The 14,886-nt window shown below is 47.7% G+C and overlaps 1 protein-coding gene across 5 annotated transcripts in view; it reads right to left on the bottom strand.

Moving 5' to 3' along the window:
* The window catches only part of cep43 (centrosomal protein 43), a 30,817-nt gene that overhangs the window by 14,522 nt on the left and 1,409 nt on the right, over window positions 1–14,886 (bottom strand). For all 5 annotated transcript variants that reach the window (XM_040018425.1, XM_040018427.1, XM_040018428.1 and 2 more), the window contains exons 3-5: window positions 14,593–14,647; window positions 2,724–2,812; window positions 617–754 (exon numbers count right to left, since the gene is read on the bottom strand). In XM_040018425.1, coding sequence (XP_039874359.1) covers window positions 617–754; window positions 2,724–2,812; window positions 14,593–14,647 — 282 coding nt within the window. The remainder of the gene's footprint in view (window positions 1–616; window positions 755–2,723; window positions 2,813–14,592; window positions 14,648–14,886) is intronic.

The raw sequence follows: 14,886 nt of genomic DNA, 5'->3' as shown, positions 1-14,886 counted from the left end.
GTCGCTCTTATCTTCTGTATTGTTCTTCATGTTAGCTCCACCTGACTGTCAGGGGTGAAGCCCTGCCCACCTGCTGCTTCAAATAATCCTTACTGATCACCTCATTGTTTACTTGCATGTAACCACCAATGTGATTGGTTAGCTTCTGTCATCCACAGACTTTTTTAGCATTTAAACGAATAAAAGTCCAAATGTCTTCAAACTACACAAAAATTAAACAAACTTGATGTGGATCATGCAAAGGTGCCGTGGCAGAGTCCAGAGCTGAACAGAAGACTTCATGCACGTTACTATCAGTACTAGTGTCAGTAGCAGTACTGTAATACCAGTACTGTGGGCTGGTTGCGTGTGCTGCAGAGTTCGGAGCAGAAACTAGGACACCCTGAGATCAACAGGAAACCAAAACCCTCCATCTACTGACATCATGACCCAGAATAACCCACACAGACACACGCACCGACACACAAACACACGACACACACACACACAGTGAAGGAGAAGTCCGCTCATCTTGGGAATGCTCCCTCCTTGGTCTCCCTGCTCTCACACGCACACATTACATCAATAACTCTTCATCACTTCACTGACATCATCATCCTCAGGAGGTTTGTCTCACCTCAGCCAAGGAGGCCGCTTTGTCCCGGTGGCGCCCCCTCCTGACAAGCTCCAGCAGCAGCGGAGACTTCCTGTTCAGGTCCAAGTCGGAGAGGCCGAGCTCCCTGGAGACCTGATCCCGCCCATCCAGACAGCTCGCCTGGACAAACACAGCAGCAGGAAACAAATAAAGCTTTATCAATAAAACTAAACCAGAACTCGTCCAGCCGGCACAGGCCTCACGCTCAGCAACAGCATAAACATCCTTTATTGGCTGATACTGGCTTCTTTGTTTAAAAATAACAAAAAAAACACAGAGACAAAACTTTATTTAAACGCTGAGCAGACATGGAGCGGACACTTAAAGGTCGTGTTGCATTTGTCAGCAATAATGTTTGCATTATTGCAGTCCGTTCACCCTCATCAGTGAGCCATCGGCACCCTTACTCGCTGACAGCGTACAGGTTGAAGTCTGAACTCGCGAGTGAGCTGAACGTATCACCCCTGAGCCTCCCAACGACACCGGCGCTGTCTGCACACCTGTCAGCACACCTGTCAGCAGGCCTCCCTTGCCCTGCAGCTTCTCATTGAACCCTTCATCTAAAACAGAAACAAAGTTCTTACTGTTGTCACCATGCAGGGCGGGCGACGTGAACACGCTAGTTTGCAACTGTGAGAACTTGAAAACAAGGCGACACCGGAGCCTGAAATTGACTCCATCAGTGTATCTACTAAAAATCTCAGAGGAGTTCAAATCTTAGTGTCCTCAGAGGTCAGAGATCAAGTGTTCTGAAAACGACAGCAGGAAGCTCCTGCTGAGTAAAGTCAGGCCTAACAGAGTTTAATCTCAGCATACCAGTAAAATCATCATCATCAGCCGATCTGACAGTCATTACTGTTACCGATGGCTCTCTGCACGTCTAGCTCCATCTGTGCTGGTCCTTGAAACACCTCTGCTGTAAGGTTGTATGAGGGGATGCAGAGGTGGAGGTGCAGCTGGATGCTTCTCTGCTTGGGCCGAGCAGTTTGTTCTAACGTGGGAGAATCGCATCGTCCTCGAGGGTTTGTGAGCTTTCCAGAGTTTAGAATAGAATAGAATAGAATTCAACTTTATTGTCATTGCACATGCACAGGTACAGGGCAACGAAATGCAGTTTGCATCCATCCAGAAGTGCTTTAGTGATATAGATATATTACAATATATATTAGCAATAATATAGATATGTGAGTGTATTACAGAAATGGGTCTATTATGGTATGTTATAATGTACACGGTATGAAGTATGTTGTGAATATTCTATAACTATAAGTATGTACAGGCTGTAGTGAGTACAAGCTATGTACAGGCTATGAACAGGATATAAATATGAAAAACTATACAGAATAGAAATAGAAATAAAATAACTTTACAGAATCTGAGATATACAGCTATACAGAAATGGGAACTATGCAAGTTGTAAACAGTTGTAGGATTAAAGATTATCGAATGTACAGAATGATTATTTACACAGAGCTATACAGTAGTGCAGTTAAGATAAGTGAGGGTGTAGATAGTTTCTACAGAGGCTATATAAAGTGCTAGTGGTTGTGAGTGGTGGTTCAGTCCATGTTATTATTGTGTGTTTAAGGGTACAGTTGTCCAGTTACAGTTTGTAACTAAACAGAGAACAGAAACAGTCACACAGCCGAGGGGAAGCCAACCAGTGATCTAAGCTTCAAACCCACAAACCACGAGAAGGAAAATTGAGTCAGTTCGTGGTCGCGAGCGCGCCTCAGCGAGTCCTCGGCTATAGGAGGAGGAAACCGCTCGCTGTGTGGCGCTGAGCTTCAAGTGTCGAACACGGCGTTCAGGAGCTGCTTCGGTCCTTTGTTATTTACACATCATCGCTCACATTTTCTTTCCAGTCACAAGCCGCCATCATCACGCCTCTGATTTATCGATACACTGGAATATGTATTATTATGGATCCTCTACTGATACCACAGCTCTCATAGCTCAAACACTCAAACAGCAAATACAGCTGCACTTTCTTCACAGCTTCATGACACCTGAAAGCAGCATGAGGAGTCAGAGGCAATGACGAGGAGGAAGAGGAGGAAGAGGTGGAGGAGAAGCTTCTGGTACTCACAGAGTTGATCTCTGGCTGGAAGACGGCGAGGCTGAAGTCCAGGTTAAAGATCTGCAGGAAGTCCACGATCAGACTCGCCACCAGACGACCTGCAAGGGCATGATATCATCACTATCACCATAATCAAGATGCATCACAGGGAAAACTTCTCTCTCAGCAGCTGAGATCATCTGATGCTGTGTTCAGAGACAATCTACCAATCCTTATCACTCATCAATCACTTCACGTATTGATTGATTACCTGGCGTGTCACTACTCATGATCTGTAAGACTGATCAAACACTAAAATCTGATTGATGTGACTTTGCTCGCATTGTCCTGACACTAATTTTAATGAAGCTTTTTTCTTCTCATTGTTTAACATCATTTAATTCCTGAAGGCCACACGAAGCATCGGCGTCTCATCACTTATTCACACAATTTAATCCCAAAAGGTGAAAAACATCCTGCTGGAGATGTCCAAACTCTTCACATGCCTCTGAAGCAGGGAACACTGTGATGAGCACTGTGATTTAACTAGGAAACCAGAAAACTGTTTTTGGTCAGACGAACACGTCCTGACCTCCAACTCTCTGCTCGGCTTTCACACCACTGAACGTGGTCACTACTCATGCCACAGACCAACCAGGACTCAGCTGCAGGCCTCCAGTTTGACCCCAGTGGTTTAAATGAGTGTATGTCTGTGTGCATGTATGTGTATGTGTGTGCATGTCTGTGGCGTCCTGCTGCTGTGTGTTTGTGAAGTTTGTGTGACACCCTCGAGGGCCAAAGAGATCAAAGCTCTGATCTTCATCATCATCAATGTGACTGCTGCTAAATAAAGGACAGAAAATTACATACCAACAGGAAGTCACATAATGCAGGAGTGACCCAGAATCTCAGGGTGTGAGTTGGAGTTAGCTCTGATTGGTGGATTCCTGTTAATGGAGCACACCTTATAAAAATACTGACACCATGTAAACGTCACAATGAACACCTAAAATCCCAGTGAACTCCTGCTCGTCAACTCTGTCTGCTCCCTACAGTGGTCTGAGATAAGACCAGCTGACAGCTGGAGCCACAGTGCCCCCCTGTGGGGCACATAGGAGCTGCAACGCCTGCTGACCGAGGTCATTGCAGCCTTAACCTTTGCTGTCACAGCTCCAAAGGACGCCAACTGGTCTGTTCAAGAAAACCGGACTTACCATACACAAAGAAATGTATAACAATCATATCTTGTTGTATAAGGACTGCACTGCTTCAGCCAAATCTACATGCTATTCTATGTATTCTATTAAACTATGGTTTAATCAGTTCTAGTGAAGGTAACTACAGGTCTCTCGTTTCATTGTTTAGTAAAATTACAAAACCTCCGGACTCATTCCCCTCTCATATGGACTCTGCTGACTTTTGCAACTCTCTTATATCTTTTTTCACTCATAAAATCGCTGATATCCACCAACAACTTAACTCTGTAGGAGCTTCTAGCTGTGAAGTAGACTTTCTGTTTTCCTCTTCCCTCCATAGCTAATGTACCAAATCTTACTCAAAAATCAAAATCAACCACTTGTCAGCTCGACCCTCTTCCCACTGTGTTAGTTAAAGCTTGTCTCCCTTCATTGGCTCCTCCTATAACTAGTATTATCCACTCTTCCCTTAACACTGGAATCATTCCTCCATCCCTGAAAACTGCTTCTGTCACTATAATTCTCAAAAAGTCTGGTGCAGATCCCAATAATTTTGATAATCTCCGCCCTATATCAAACCTCCCCTTTATTTTGAAATTTCAGTCTGGTTTCCGCCCCAATCATACTACAGAAACGGCTTTGTTAAGGATTACTAATGACCTTCTGATGGCAGCCGATTCTGGTCTTTTAACCATCCTCATCCTTCTCGATCTTAGTGCGGCATTTGACACAATTTCTCATGATATCCTCCTGAGCAGATTAGCATCCATTGGCATTAGTCACACCCCCCTTGCCTGGTTCACCTCATAGCTCTCAGACCGCACTCAGTTTATCCAACTTAAATCACACTCTTCAAGTCTCTATCCTGTTTCTGCTGGCATGCCCCAGGGTTCAGTATTAGGGCCTCTTTTATTCATTATCTACATGCTCTCTCTTGGCCAAATATTCCGAAAATATAATATCAATTTTCATTGTTATGCTGATGACACCCAGCTCTACATTTCCTCCAAACCTAATTCATCCCTTCCACCTACCTCCCTCTTGAACTGTCTTATGGAGATCAGATCATGGTTCTCCTCCAATTTTCTCAAACTTAACAGTAATAAAACAGTTTTACTCACTGGCACAGCCTCTATCTTAACCAAATCTAACAGTTTCTCCATTAATATTGAAAATTCCCCCATCCTTCCTTCCCCGCAGGTAAAGAGTTTGGGTGTCATACTTGACAGTACTCTCTCATTTCATAACCCGGTCTGCATACTTTTCACTTACGTAACATTAACCAGCTTCATCCCATCCTTAGTCAAAGCTGTGTCCCAGATGTAACACAGGCACTTTTATTAACATACAGCGTAGATGTACATTAAAAAATTACTCAAAAATAAATTATCAGCATTTATTAATAATGCTCCATAAATAAAAGAAAACAATGTTGTTTTTGTGATAACAAAACGCTCACAATTGTGCAGTCAAAATGTAAACTAACAGACACGCACACAATACGGTAACATTACGTTGAAGCACAATACGTATTACTCCGCGACAGTGGCGGTCCTAGCCTGTTTGGCGCCCTGGGCGAACACTCCCCACTTTTCTTGTCCATCTTCCATTGGTTTTAATTTTGCACTCCAGTATGAACACCCATCCCTCAACCCGAGGATCACCACATGTGATGGCATCAGCCACACAGGGGTAAATTAGTCCATTTTTTACTTTATTAGTTTGCTTTGCAGTTTTCTTCATTAATCATTTGGTTAAACCTAACACTGGTATTATGAGGCGCGCACATAGTAACATTGTGTGGTTTTTCTAAAATGTTTTGTTATATTAATTATGTTTCTCTTTCTTTGAGTTACCTGGGTTTGGGCGGTGGCTGTTTCCTGTCTGGGCAAAAGGCGTGGCTGAGGACTCTGGGAACAAAATGCCTGCTCAGCAGGACTAACCATGGGCTTACCAGGAGCAGGGGTGTTTTAGGTTTAGTTAGGTTATTCTGTGCTTAGTTAATATTAGTGTGTGTTTGTTTTTCCCCCCTATTGTGTTCAAATGGCTTGGCCAAATCATTATAAAAGCTACCCTCATGTGTCTTTGTAATTAGGTCAGTTTGTGAGTTATGTTGTGTCTCACTTTGCTTTGTTTAAGTTTCTGGAAATTACTTTTTGTAGAGTTATATTTAGTTGACCTGTTTTATGGGCCTGCTAAGTATGTTTTTGAATTTTGTTAATTTTGGACTTTTTGAGGGTTAAAATAAAGAAAACCCTTTTTGAAGATACTTTTTTTTGCCTGTGTCCTCTTTGCTTTGGCTGCTTGGTCCCTCACACCACAACATAATCTAACACACCTACACCTTAGTTCAGCGTTCCCCAACCTTTTTTGCACCACGGACCGGTTTATGCCCGACAATATTTTCACGGACCGGCCTTTAAGGTGTCGCGGATAAATACAACAACATAAAACTAGCACCGGCACCGAAAAAAAGAAGATTTATTCATAACACACGTGAAAAGACCCAGGAAAACAGAGTTAACAATAAAAATGATAACAAAATAACGCCAAAAACCGATAAAAACCCTGAAAACCATGCATTTCACACCCGAGCCTCAACTCTCTTGGCCCGGTACCAAACGACTCGGCCCGGGGGTTGGGGACCGCTGCCTTAGTTCACAGATTCACTTTGTCTAGGGTGCATTTCTGAGATTTCACACAACCCAGGATTCAAATCATGAATAGATAGTGGGCTTGGATTTACAACATTATAAATTAAATGTGCTCTATTTGGAAGCAGCAGGGGCCCCCTCCCCTTTCGATGGGTTGTGTGTGAGACTTTAAATCATCAAACTGTAAATTTTAAATTGTTATTGATCCCTTTACCCCTGGTCCTAAAGTGTATATTTATTTTCTTACTCTTCTTATATTTATTGTTTGTTTACTTACACTGCTGTAACTGGAGCCACGTCGTCTCGTCTCTCTATATACTGGACTGTATGTAGCGGACGAGGGCGACCTTACTCCCAGCAAATGGGCGATAGAAAACCGATCGGTGCCTATGCCATTCCCAATATGCGCTGGCATGACGTCGGGGCAGCATGAGTACGAGCATTTTTATTTATTTTTTGCCGATGCCAGTGATGCCGCCCCCCACCACGATGCCGCCCTGGGCAACCACCCGTATCTAAAACCGCTACTGCTCCGCGAGGCTCCAGACTACGGTGGCCGTAATGCTCCAACATCATCCATCAAGTGATGCAGCTTCGTAGCTTTCCAAAGTCGTACTAAAACATTTTTTGACAGATTGCTGAGCGCCGTGTACCACATAAAATCGGTTCACGGTCATTAAGAACAACCAGAATTCATACATAAGGTACACTGTCAACTTTTGAGAAAGCTGTTAGCGCGGTTAGCTCGTTAACACGTTGATGCGTCCAGCCCCACGCACAGGGCGATCCGCGGTAACTTAAGGTTATGTATATAACCCCAGTTCTCTGAGTAGCATGAGTGAGTGTCTCACTATGGGAACGCCTCCTGCGTGACCTCATCAGAAGCTCAAATACCACTACGCCAGCCCTTACAGGCTGGCTAGGTGACGCCCATGTCAGGAGGGGCCAGTGCCTCCCTATATAATAGGCTGACATAGCGTCAGATGTCATTCAAAACAAGCCCACCTCTTCCTCGCTTCCATAGCAAGGAGGGCGGTCTGGTGAGACACTCACTCATGCTACTCAGAGAACCGGGGTTATATACATAACCTTAAGTTCTCTTTCATAGCATTCGTTTCGTGTCTCACTATGGGAGAAATACTGACTCCCGGATTGCCAGACATGCCTGTTAAGAAGACAACTGTCCCCAACAGCACTTCACAGGGGAGAGGCCCCCACCCGGGAAGAACCTGCACTGAGGACTGAATGTGCTAGGTTAGGCGCTGTCACATCTAACCTGTAAAACCTATCAAATGTATGAGGTGAGGTCCAGCATGCAGCTGCACACACCTCCTGAATAGAAACTCCCCTAAAGAGAGCCCATGAGGTTGCCAGACCTCTAGTGGAATGCGCACGCAAGCCAGCAGGGGGCTGAAGGCCCCTGCTAGTATAGGCCAGGGAAATTGCTCCTACTATCCAATGGGAGAGGCGCTGTTTAGACACAGGCTTTCCCATATGTGGTTTAGCCCAAGACACGAACAGCTGGTCACTTTGTCTGACACTCTGGGTTCGGTCCATGTAAATGCGCAGGGCACGGACTGGACACAAGGTATGCAGCCGCTGTTGCTCCTCTGAGGAGAAAGGCGGTGGGCAAAAGGCCGGCAGTTCTATAGGGGAACATGTGCCGACAACCTTCGGGACAAAGGCAGGGTTGAGCCGCATACTGACCCTCGTATTATCCGAGGAGAACTGAATGCATGACTGATGCACTGAGAGAGCGTGGATCTCTCCCACACGTTTAGCAGAAGCTAAAGCAATTAATAGAGCCGTCTTCAAGGACAGACATTTTAACTCAACCTGTTCCAGGGGTTCAAATGGGCAACAGGAGAGCGCAGCCAATACTGTGGGAAGGTCCCACGATGGAGCCAACGGCCTAGACGTAGGCAATTTACGCCGTGCACCCTTCATGAAACGGCATATTAAGGGATGCTGGCCAACAGTCTTTCCCTCAAAACCAATATGGCAGGCCGAAACTGCTGCCAAATACACCTTGATGGTGGAGAAGGCTTTACCCTTATCAATCAGGGCCTGAAGAAATGACAGAATCACAGCCACAGAGCACTGAAAAGGGATGGCCCGTGATTCTAAGCACCAGCTTTCAAACACACGCTACTTGTGCTCATATAGCGTCCGAGTAGACGATGCTCTAGAACACTGAATAGTGTCGATAACACTATGAGGGAGCCCCACCGTGTTCAGGTTAAACCACTCACGGGCCAAGCCCATAGAGCTAGCCTCTCTGGGTGGGGGTGGAATATTTCCCCCCGTGCCTGAGACAGGAGGTCTCTGCGTAGTGGTAACGGCCAAGGTGGGCCGCACAGCTGCTGAAAAATCTCCGCCAGCCAGTGCTTCCCTGGCCAGTGCGGGGCTATCAGGATCATATAGTGACTTCCCTCCCTCACTCTGGCCAGAGTTGGAGAAATGAGGGCCACTGGGGGAAAAGCATAGAGGAGGGTTCTTGGCCACTCGTGAGCTAGAGCATCCACCCCGAGTGGAGCTCTCTGATCATGCAGCGAGTAAAACAGGGGACACTGAGCATTCTCCCTGGATGCATAAACGTCCATGGTCGCCTGCCCGAATCGCAGCCAGATCTGCTTCACCACCTCTGGGTGAAGCTTCCAGTCCCCATACAGCGGGTTGCCCCTGGAGAGATGATCTGCTCCAAAGTTCAAGATCCCCGGCACGTGAGTTGCTCTCAGTGAAAGCATGGGGAAACTGCTCCAGACTATCAGTCTGTGTGCCAGCGTGTGTAACTTGGGGGACCCCAGACCCCCCTGTCTGTTGATGTAGGCCACAACGGTGGAATTGTCCGACCTCACTAAAACATGATGACCCCTCAGCCAAGGGAGAAAGTGTTTTAGCGACAGGTGAACCACCAGCAGTTCCAGACAGTTTATGTGGGCGGAGCGCATGTGAGGGCCCCATTCCCCATTCACTGTTCTGCCCTCGTGGGTGGCCCCCCCAGCCCGAAAGAGAGGCATCTGTGGAAATCACCTTCCTGGCTGAAACTGCCCCCATGGCAACGCCCTGAGACAAGAAACCTGGCCTCTTCCACTCGCGGAGAGCGAGTGAACAGTCTGCAGAGACTCTCACGCGACGGTGGCCATCTCGGTGAGGGTCCAGTCCCCGCGAGCCCACCCAGCGCTGAAAGCCTCTCATGTGTAGGCGTCCCAGTGTTATCGCCACTAGAGAAGAAGCCATCAGACCGAGCAGCCTCTGGCACTGTTTGAGGGTCACTGTGTTGCCTCTGTGAAACAGTGCTAGGGATGACTGTATGGCCGCCGTTCTCTCCGGGGACAGAAAAGCCCTCACCCGAAGGGAGTCTAGGCTGAGCCCTATGAAAGTAATGCATTGAGTTGGCGTCAATGTGCTCTTTTCCACGTTTATCTGGAAACCCAAACTCTCCAGATGGTGTATGAGAGCATTTGTGTGACAAGTCGCTCCCTGGCGGGTTGGGGCTGCCACCAGCCAATCGTCGATGTATGTGGCCACCCGAATGCCCTTTTTCCTGAGCGGGGCCACTGCTGCCTCAGTGCATTTCACAAACACCCTTGGGCTCAGTGAGAGACCAAAAGGCAGGACTATAAACTCGTATGCCATCCCCTGGAAAGCAAATCTCAGATACTTTCGGTGTGGGGGATATATGGGGATGTGGAAATAAGCATCCCTCAGGTCGATTGATGTGAACCAGTCGCCCGCTCGTACAAACCGTAGCAGCGAGGCGTGCGTCAACATCTTAAACTTGTATGTCCTCAAATGCCTGTTCAGGGCACGGAGATCCAGAATGGCTCTCATCCCCCTCCCCCCTTTCTTTGGCACAAGGAAATACCTTGAATAAAATCCGCTGTGCATTTCCTCGGGAGGGACAACTCTTATAGCTCCTTTGTCTCTCAAGGTGGAAATTTCCTCCAAGAGAAAACTGGCAGACTCGCCCAGAGCACGAGAGTAAACGATTTCTTTGAAATGTGGTGGAGCGACACTGAATTGCAGCCTGTAGGCCTTTTCCAATGTCCTCAGCACCCATGCTGACTGAGTGCAGGTGGCCCAGCTCTTCATGTGGAGAGACAGAGCGCTCACTGGCCACTCCACCGAATATGGCGTTTTGGCGCCCCCTTGTGGTCACAGTGCGAAACATACGCCATTTCGGTGTCCCGTCACCTCCGTCACAGGCGAGTGAGGTGACGGGCTCATCTGCATCATCACAGCCGTGGAAACGCGAGTCTCCATGGGCTGCGTTATGGCAGACGGTGCTCTGTTTTTCAGCATGTTTGATTTTTTTTCATGTGTTTTGCAACACTCGACAGCGCCCTCGGCAAACTGCCTGGATGCGCGTGTCGGGGCTTTTTTAATACAGAATGCATGAGAGAAGTGCTCGTGAAACAACACTGCGAACTTTGGCTCTCTTTCCCTCTGGCGGGTCCGGTGACAGGAACGCCGGCTCGAGTTAAGCACTCTGTGTGGAACATGTCCCGTTGAACTTGCTCTGGAACGGAGCTGGGAGGCGGCAGGGTGGCCCATGAAGGGGGGAAACTGGGCTCGCTCCCGCCTAGAGGAGAGGCTGTCAGGCCGGCCGCTTCTTCCTCCTCACGATCGCGGCAGCGGGGGGAGGAGGAGGGGCCGCTTGAGGTCTGGCCTGGGGAGACTGCTTCCAAGTCCATGGATTCTTAGGGGCCCCAGCAGCCTGGGGGGCTGCCCAAAGTGCAGGATTGAGGATTCCCAAAGTGCTTAGGCACTTTGGGAATCCTCAAAGCGGGGACCGGGCGAAACGCTGCCTGCGCGAATGACTGGCGCGGCGCTGCTGGGGTGGCGTGCTGGGCCCTCCTCGGCAGGCAGAGTTTCAGAGCCTCATCATCTCTCTTTTTCTCCTCACATCTCTTCTGCATGGATGTAACAGCCGCACCGAAGAGACCGTGAGGGACGACAGGGGTGTCGAGGAGTTCCTCTTTTTCCTTGGTCGTCAGGTTGGTGAGCCCGAGCCAGCGTGCTCGCTCCTGAAGAACCATGAGGCCCATGGCTCTCCCAGTAGCCTGTATGGCTACCTTGTGGAGGCGGAGGACGTGGTCAGTTATAACGCAGATTTCTTCCCACACTGTGGGATCTGTGTTAGCTGTCATGTCCTCTTCTAGCTCAGCTTGGTAAGCCATTAGCATAGAAGAGGCGTTGTGGGCTCTTACTGACAGAGCTGCTGCCTTGTAGCACTTATCTGTAAGGCTAGACTGGAAGCGGTCTGTTTTGGAGGGGAGAGATGGAGCCGATGAGGACAGAGACGTCTTCGGGTGAAGATGGCTCGCCACCAACGGCTCCACTTGTGGCATCTGGCGGAGGCCAATAGACTCCATCCCCTCACAATCCAGCAGGGAGCTCCCCACGATGGGGTGTTTCTCGCTGTAAGGTTTTGCTTTCCACGTCACCGCTATCTCATCGAGTAGCTCAGGGAAAACAGGCAACACATGCTTCCCCGTCTTTTTCGCCTTCGGCAATTTCTTACCGTCAAAACGAGACTTTACAACCTCTGTTTGTATGGCGGGCCACGGGATGTTGAGCCTAGCGGCTGCGCGCTTGCACATGTCCTGCATGTCGAGATCCAGGGGAGACGGCGGTGTCGGTTTTTCAACCTCGCCGGTAGCTGAGGGCTTTGCAGCCCAGCTGATGCTAGCCAAGGAGATGGAATCTTCCTCCTCGCCGTCGTCAGACAGCAGGAGCTCCGAGTCAGCCGACTCATCTCCGTCCTCGTTAGCATCTCCTCCCCAGGTGACTCCAGCATCGCGGAAAAACACACGATCTCCATGTGCCTCCAGTGACGGGAAAGCGGTCGCGATGGGCTGAGGTCTGCCTCTGCTCAGCTCGGCCCTGGCGTTGCGGCCAAATCATCGGGCATCTCAGTTTCTCCTTGCGCCGCAGCAGCCTCACACAGCAAAGGGTCGCCACCCGACAGGTTAGCCTGGCAAGCTAGCCTGCGGCAGAGTAGTTTGCGTGGGAAAGCCGCACAGTGGATACAGTCGTGTGCAGGTGTCAAGGCAGCCTGAGCGTGAGATAAACCCAGGCATGCCGCACACACGGGGTGTGTATCCCAGGCAGAAATCTTCCTGCCGCAAGGACAAAGTTTTGCAACTTCGTTGGCCGTCGTAGCCATGGTTAGCTAGAGGGTTGCGCACGTTAGCAAGACTGACACCGAGTGCGGAGAATATTGCTATTCCTCGCTAACGTGGGGTGAAAAGTGTTGCTACTTTCCTACAGGTATTGCTACCTAATGTGTAAAACCGCTAGCGTCGAAGGGTATTGCTACCTGATGGTGAAGCTAGGGGTACCTTTATTAGCAAAGTGTTGCTACTTCGCTTTCGGAAAGTATTGCTACTTCCCTGGGTGAAAGTATTGCTACTTGGCACCCGCACTAGCCACAGAACAGTATTGCTACTGCTTGTATGCTAGTGGACAACTGAAAAGCTGGGAACAAAGCGCCCGGCGACCGAGTTGTTCACTCGAATCTGTGGACAGTTTAGCTTTAGCACCCAATAGCACAGTTGTCTACAGGCTTCTGTGAGAAGCGAGAAGAGGTTTTTGAATGACATCTGACGCTATGTCAGCCTATTATATAGGGAGGCACTGGCCCCTCCTGACATGGGCGTCACCTAGCCAGCCTGTAAGGGCTGGCGTAGTGGTATTTGAGCTTCTGATGAGGTCACGCAGGAGGCGTTCCCATAGTGAGACACGAAACGAATGCTATGAAAGAGAACGGAGATTTGCTGTGTCCGTCTTGTTGTTGCCTGCAGGTGAAGCGATGGGGGAGGGGGACTTGTGTTCAGTGAAGGAGAGGCGAGGCCGAGTAGAGACAAAAGAGAGGCAAACTTGCGGCTCCACAAGTATAATTATAACGCAACATATACCATATCGATATAAACGATGCTGTCACATCTTATATCTCATATAAAAACATATCGATATTTGAAAAAAAAAAAAACAACTCGATATATCGCCCAGTCCTACTGCTGCCATCCTTGTCCATAGTCTTATTACTTCCTAGATCGATTATTGCAACTCTCTCTTATTTGGTCTCCCTAATAAGTCCCTCCATAAACTTCAACTTCTTCAGAATTCTGCAGCTCGGGTCATAACTCTTACTCCCTTAAGAGACCATATTACCCCAATTCTTCCACAGTTTCACTGGTTGCCCATAGAAGCCAGGATAAACTTTAAAATCTTAGTTCTCACATTTAAGTGTATTTATAACCTCATCGTACCCTCCTTATCTCTGTGATCTGCTTCATATCCCCACTCTTTCCCGCTCACTCAGATCTTCATCTTGTTGTTCCTTCTGCTCGCCTTATCACTATGGGGCACAGAGCTTTCAGTCGCTCTGCTCCTCGGCTCTGGAACTCACTTTCTTCAGCCGTAAGAAATATAGATTCCCTTCCCTTATTTAAGTCACAACTCAAAACCTACTTGTTTAAACTGGCTTACTCGCTTTAATACAGATTTTACTTGCTGTCAAATCGTGTTTTTTTTTTTAAATTTGTTGTTTGTGGTTGTATTTTGTGTTTTTTGTATTTTAATTTATTATAATCTATTTTAATCTACTGTTTTATTGATGTCTTCTTCTCTTTGTAAGGTGACCTTGGGTTTTAGAAAGGCGCCCTCAAATAAAATGTATTATTAATATTATTATTATTACTTGTTGCCATTGTAACAAATACTGCAGTCTGATGATCGATGACATCAGGATAAGAAAGAAACGCATGGTGAACCTGCGGATGCTCCACCATGGTGCTCACGGGCAGTTTCACTCTTAGTGAAAGCTGCTGGATCAGTGAGGGATTCTTTAGAGCATGTTTGAAATTATTTAAACCTTTATGAACTCTCTCGCTGATGAGTCTTTCTGTTGGACTAATTTTAGTAAAACTGTAAAATAACAGCCATGAAGCAGTATGACCTTCATCACTGCTAACCTGCTCGTGAAATGTTGCTGCTCAGTGAAACCGGCTGCAGGCAGGAAGAGGAAGTTGAGGAACTCACCGTCTTTGGTGTTGAGACATTTTTTCAGGCTCTCGTTGACCAGCGGACTTTTATTCTGAGGAGAAACATCAGCGAGAGCTCAGAGCAGGTCAAAGCTGTCAGTCACACATCAAGACCATCATTGACCCCTCCCAACTTCCTGACTCCTCCCACCTCATTGTTCACTTTTCCAGACTACAAACTTAGATTTTAATCTAAATACACCATGAACCTGCTGTCTCACGTATTCCTGAATTTGAATACTTTATTAATGACGTAGTAATAGTCGCTCCAAGACACTAAAAACTGGAACTG

Source organism: Simochromis diagramma, unplaced genomic scaffold (assembly GCF_900408965.1).
Source record: "Simochromis diagramma unplaced genomic scaffold, fSimDia1.1 OVJJ01000802.1, whole genome shotgun sequence".
NCBI classification, from domain to species: domain Eukaryota; kingdom Metazoa; phylum Chordata; class Actinopteri; order Cichliformes; family Cichlidae; genus Simochromis; species Simochromis diagramma.
The sequence above is the reverse complement of the archived record's forward strand: the minus strand, read 5'-3'. Positions and strand labels throughout refer to the sequence as shown.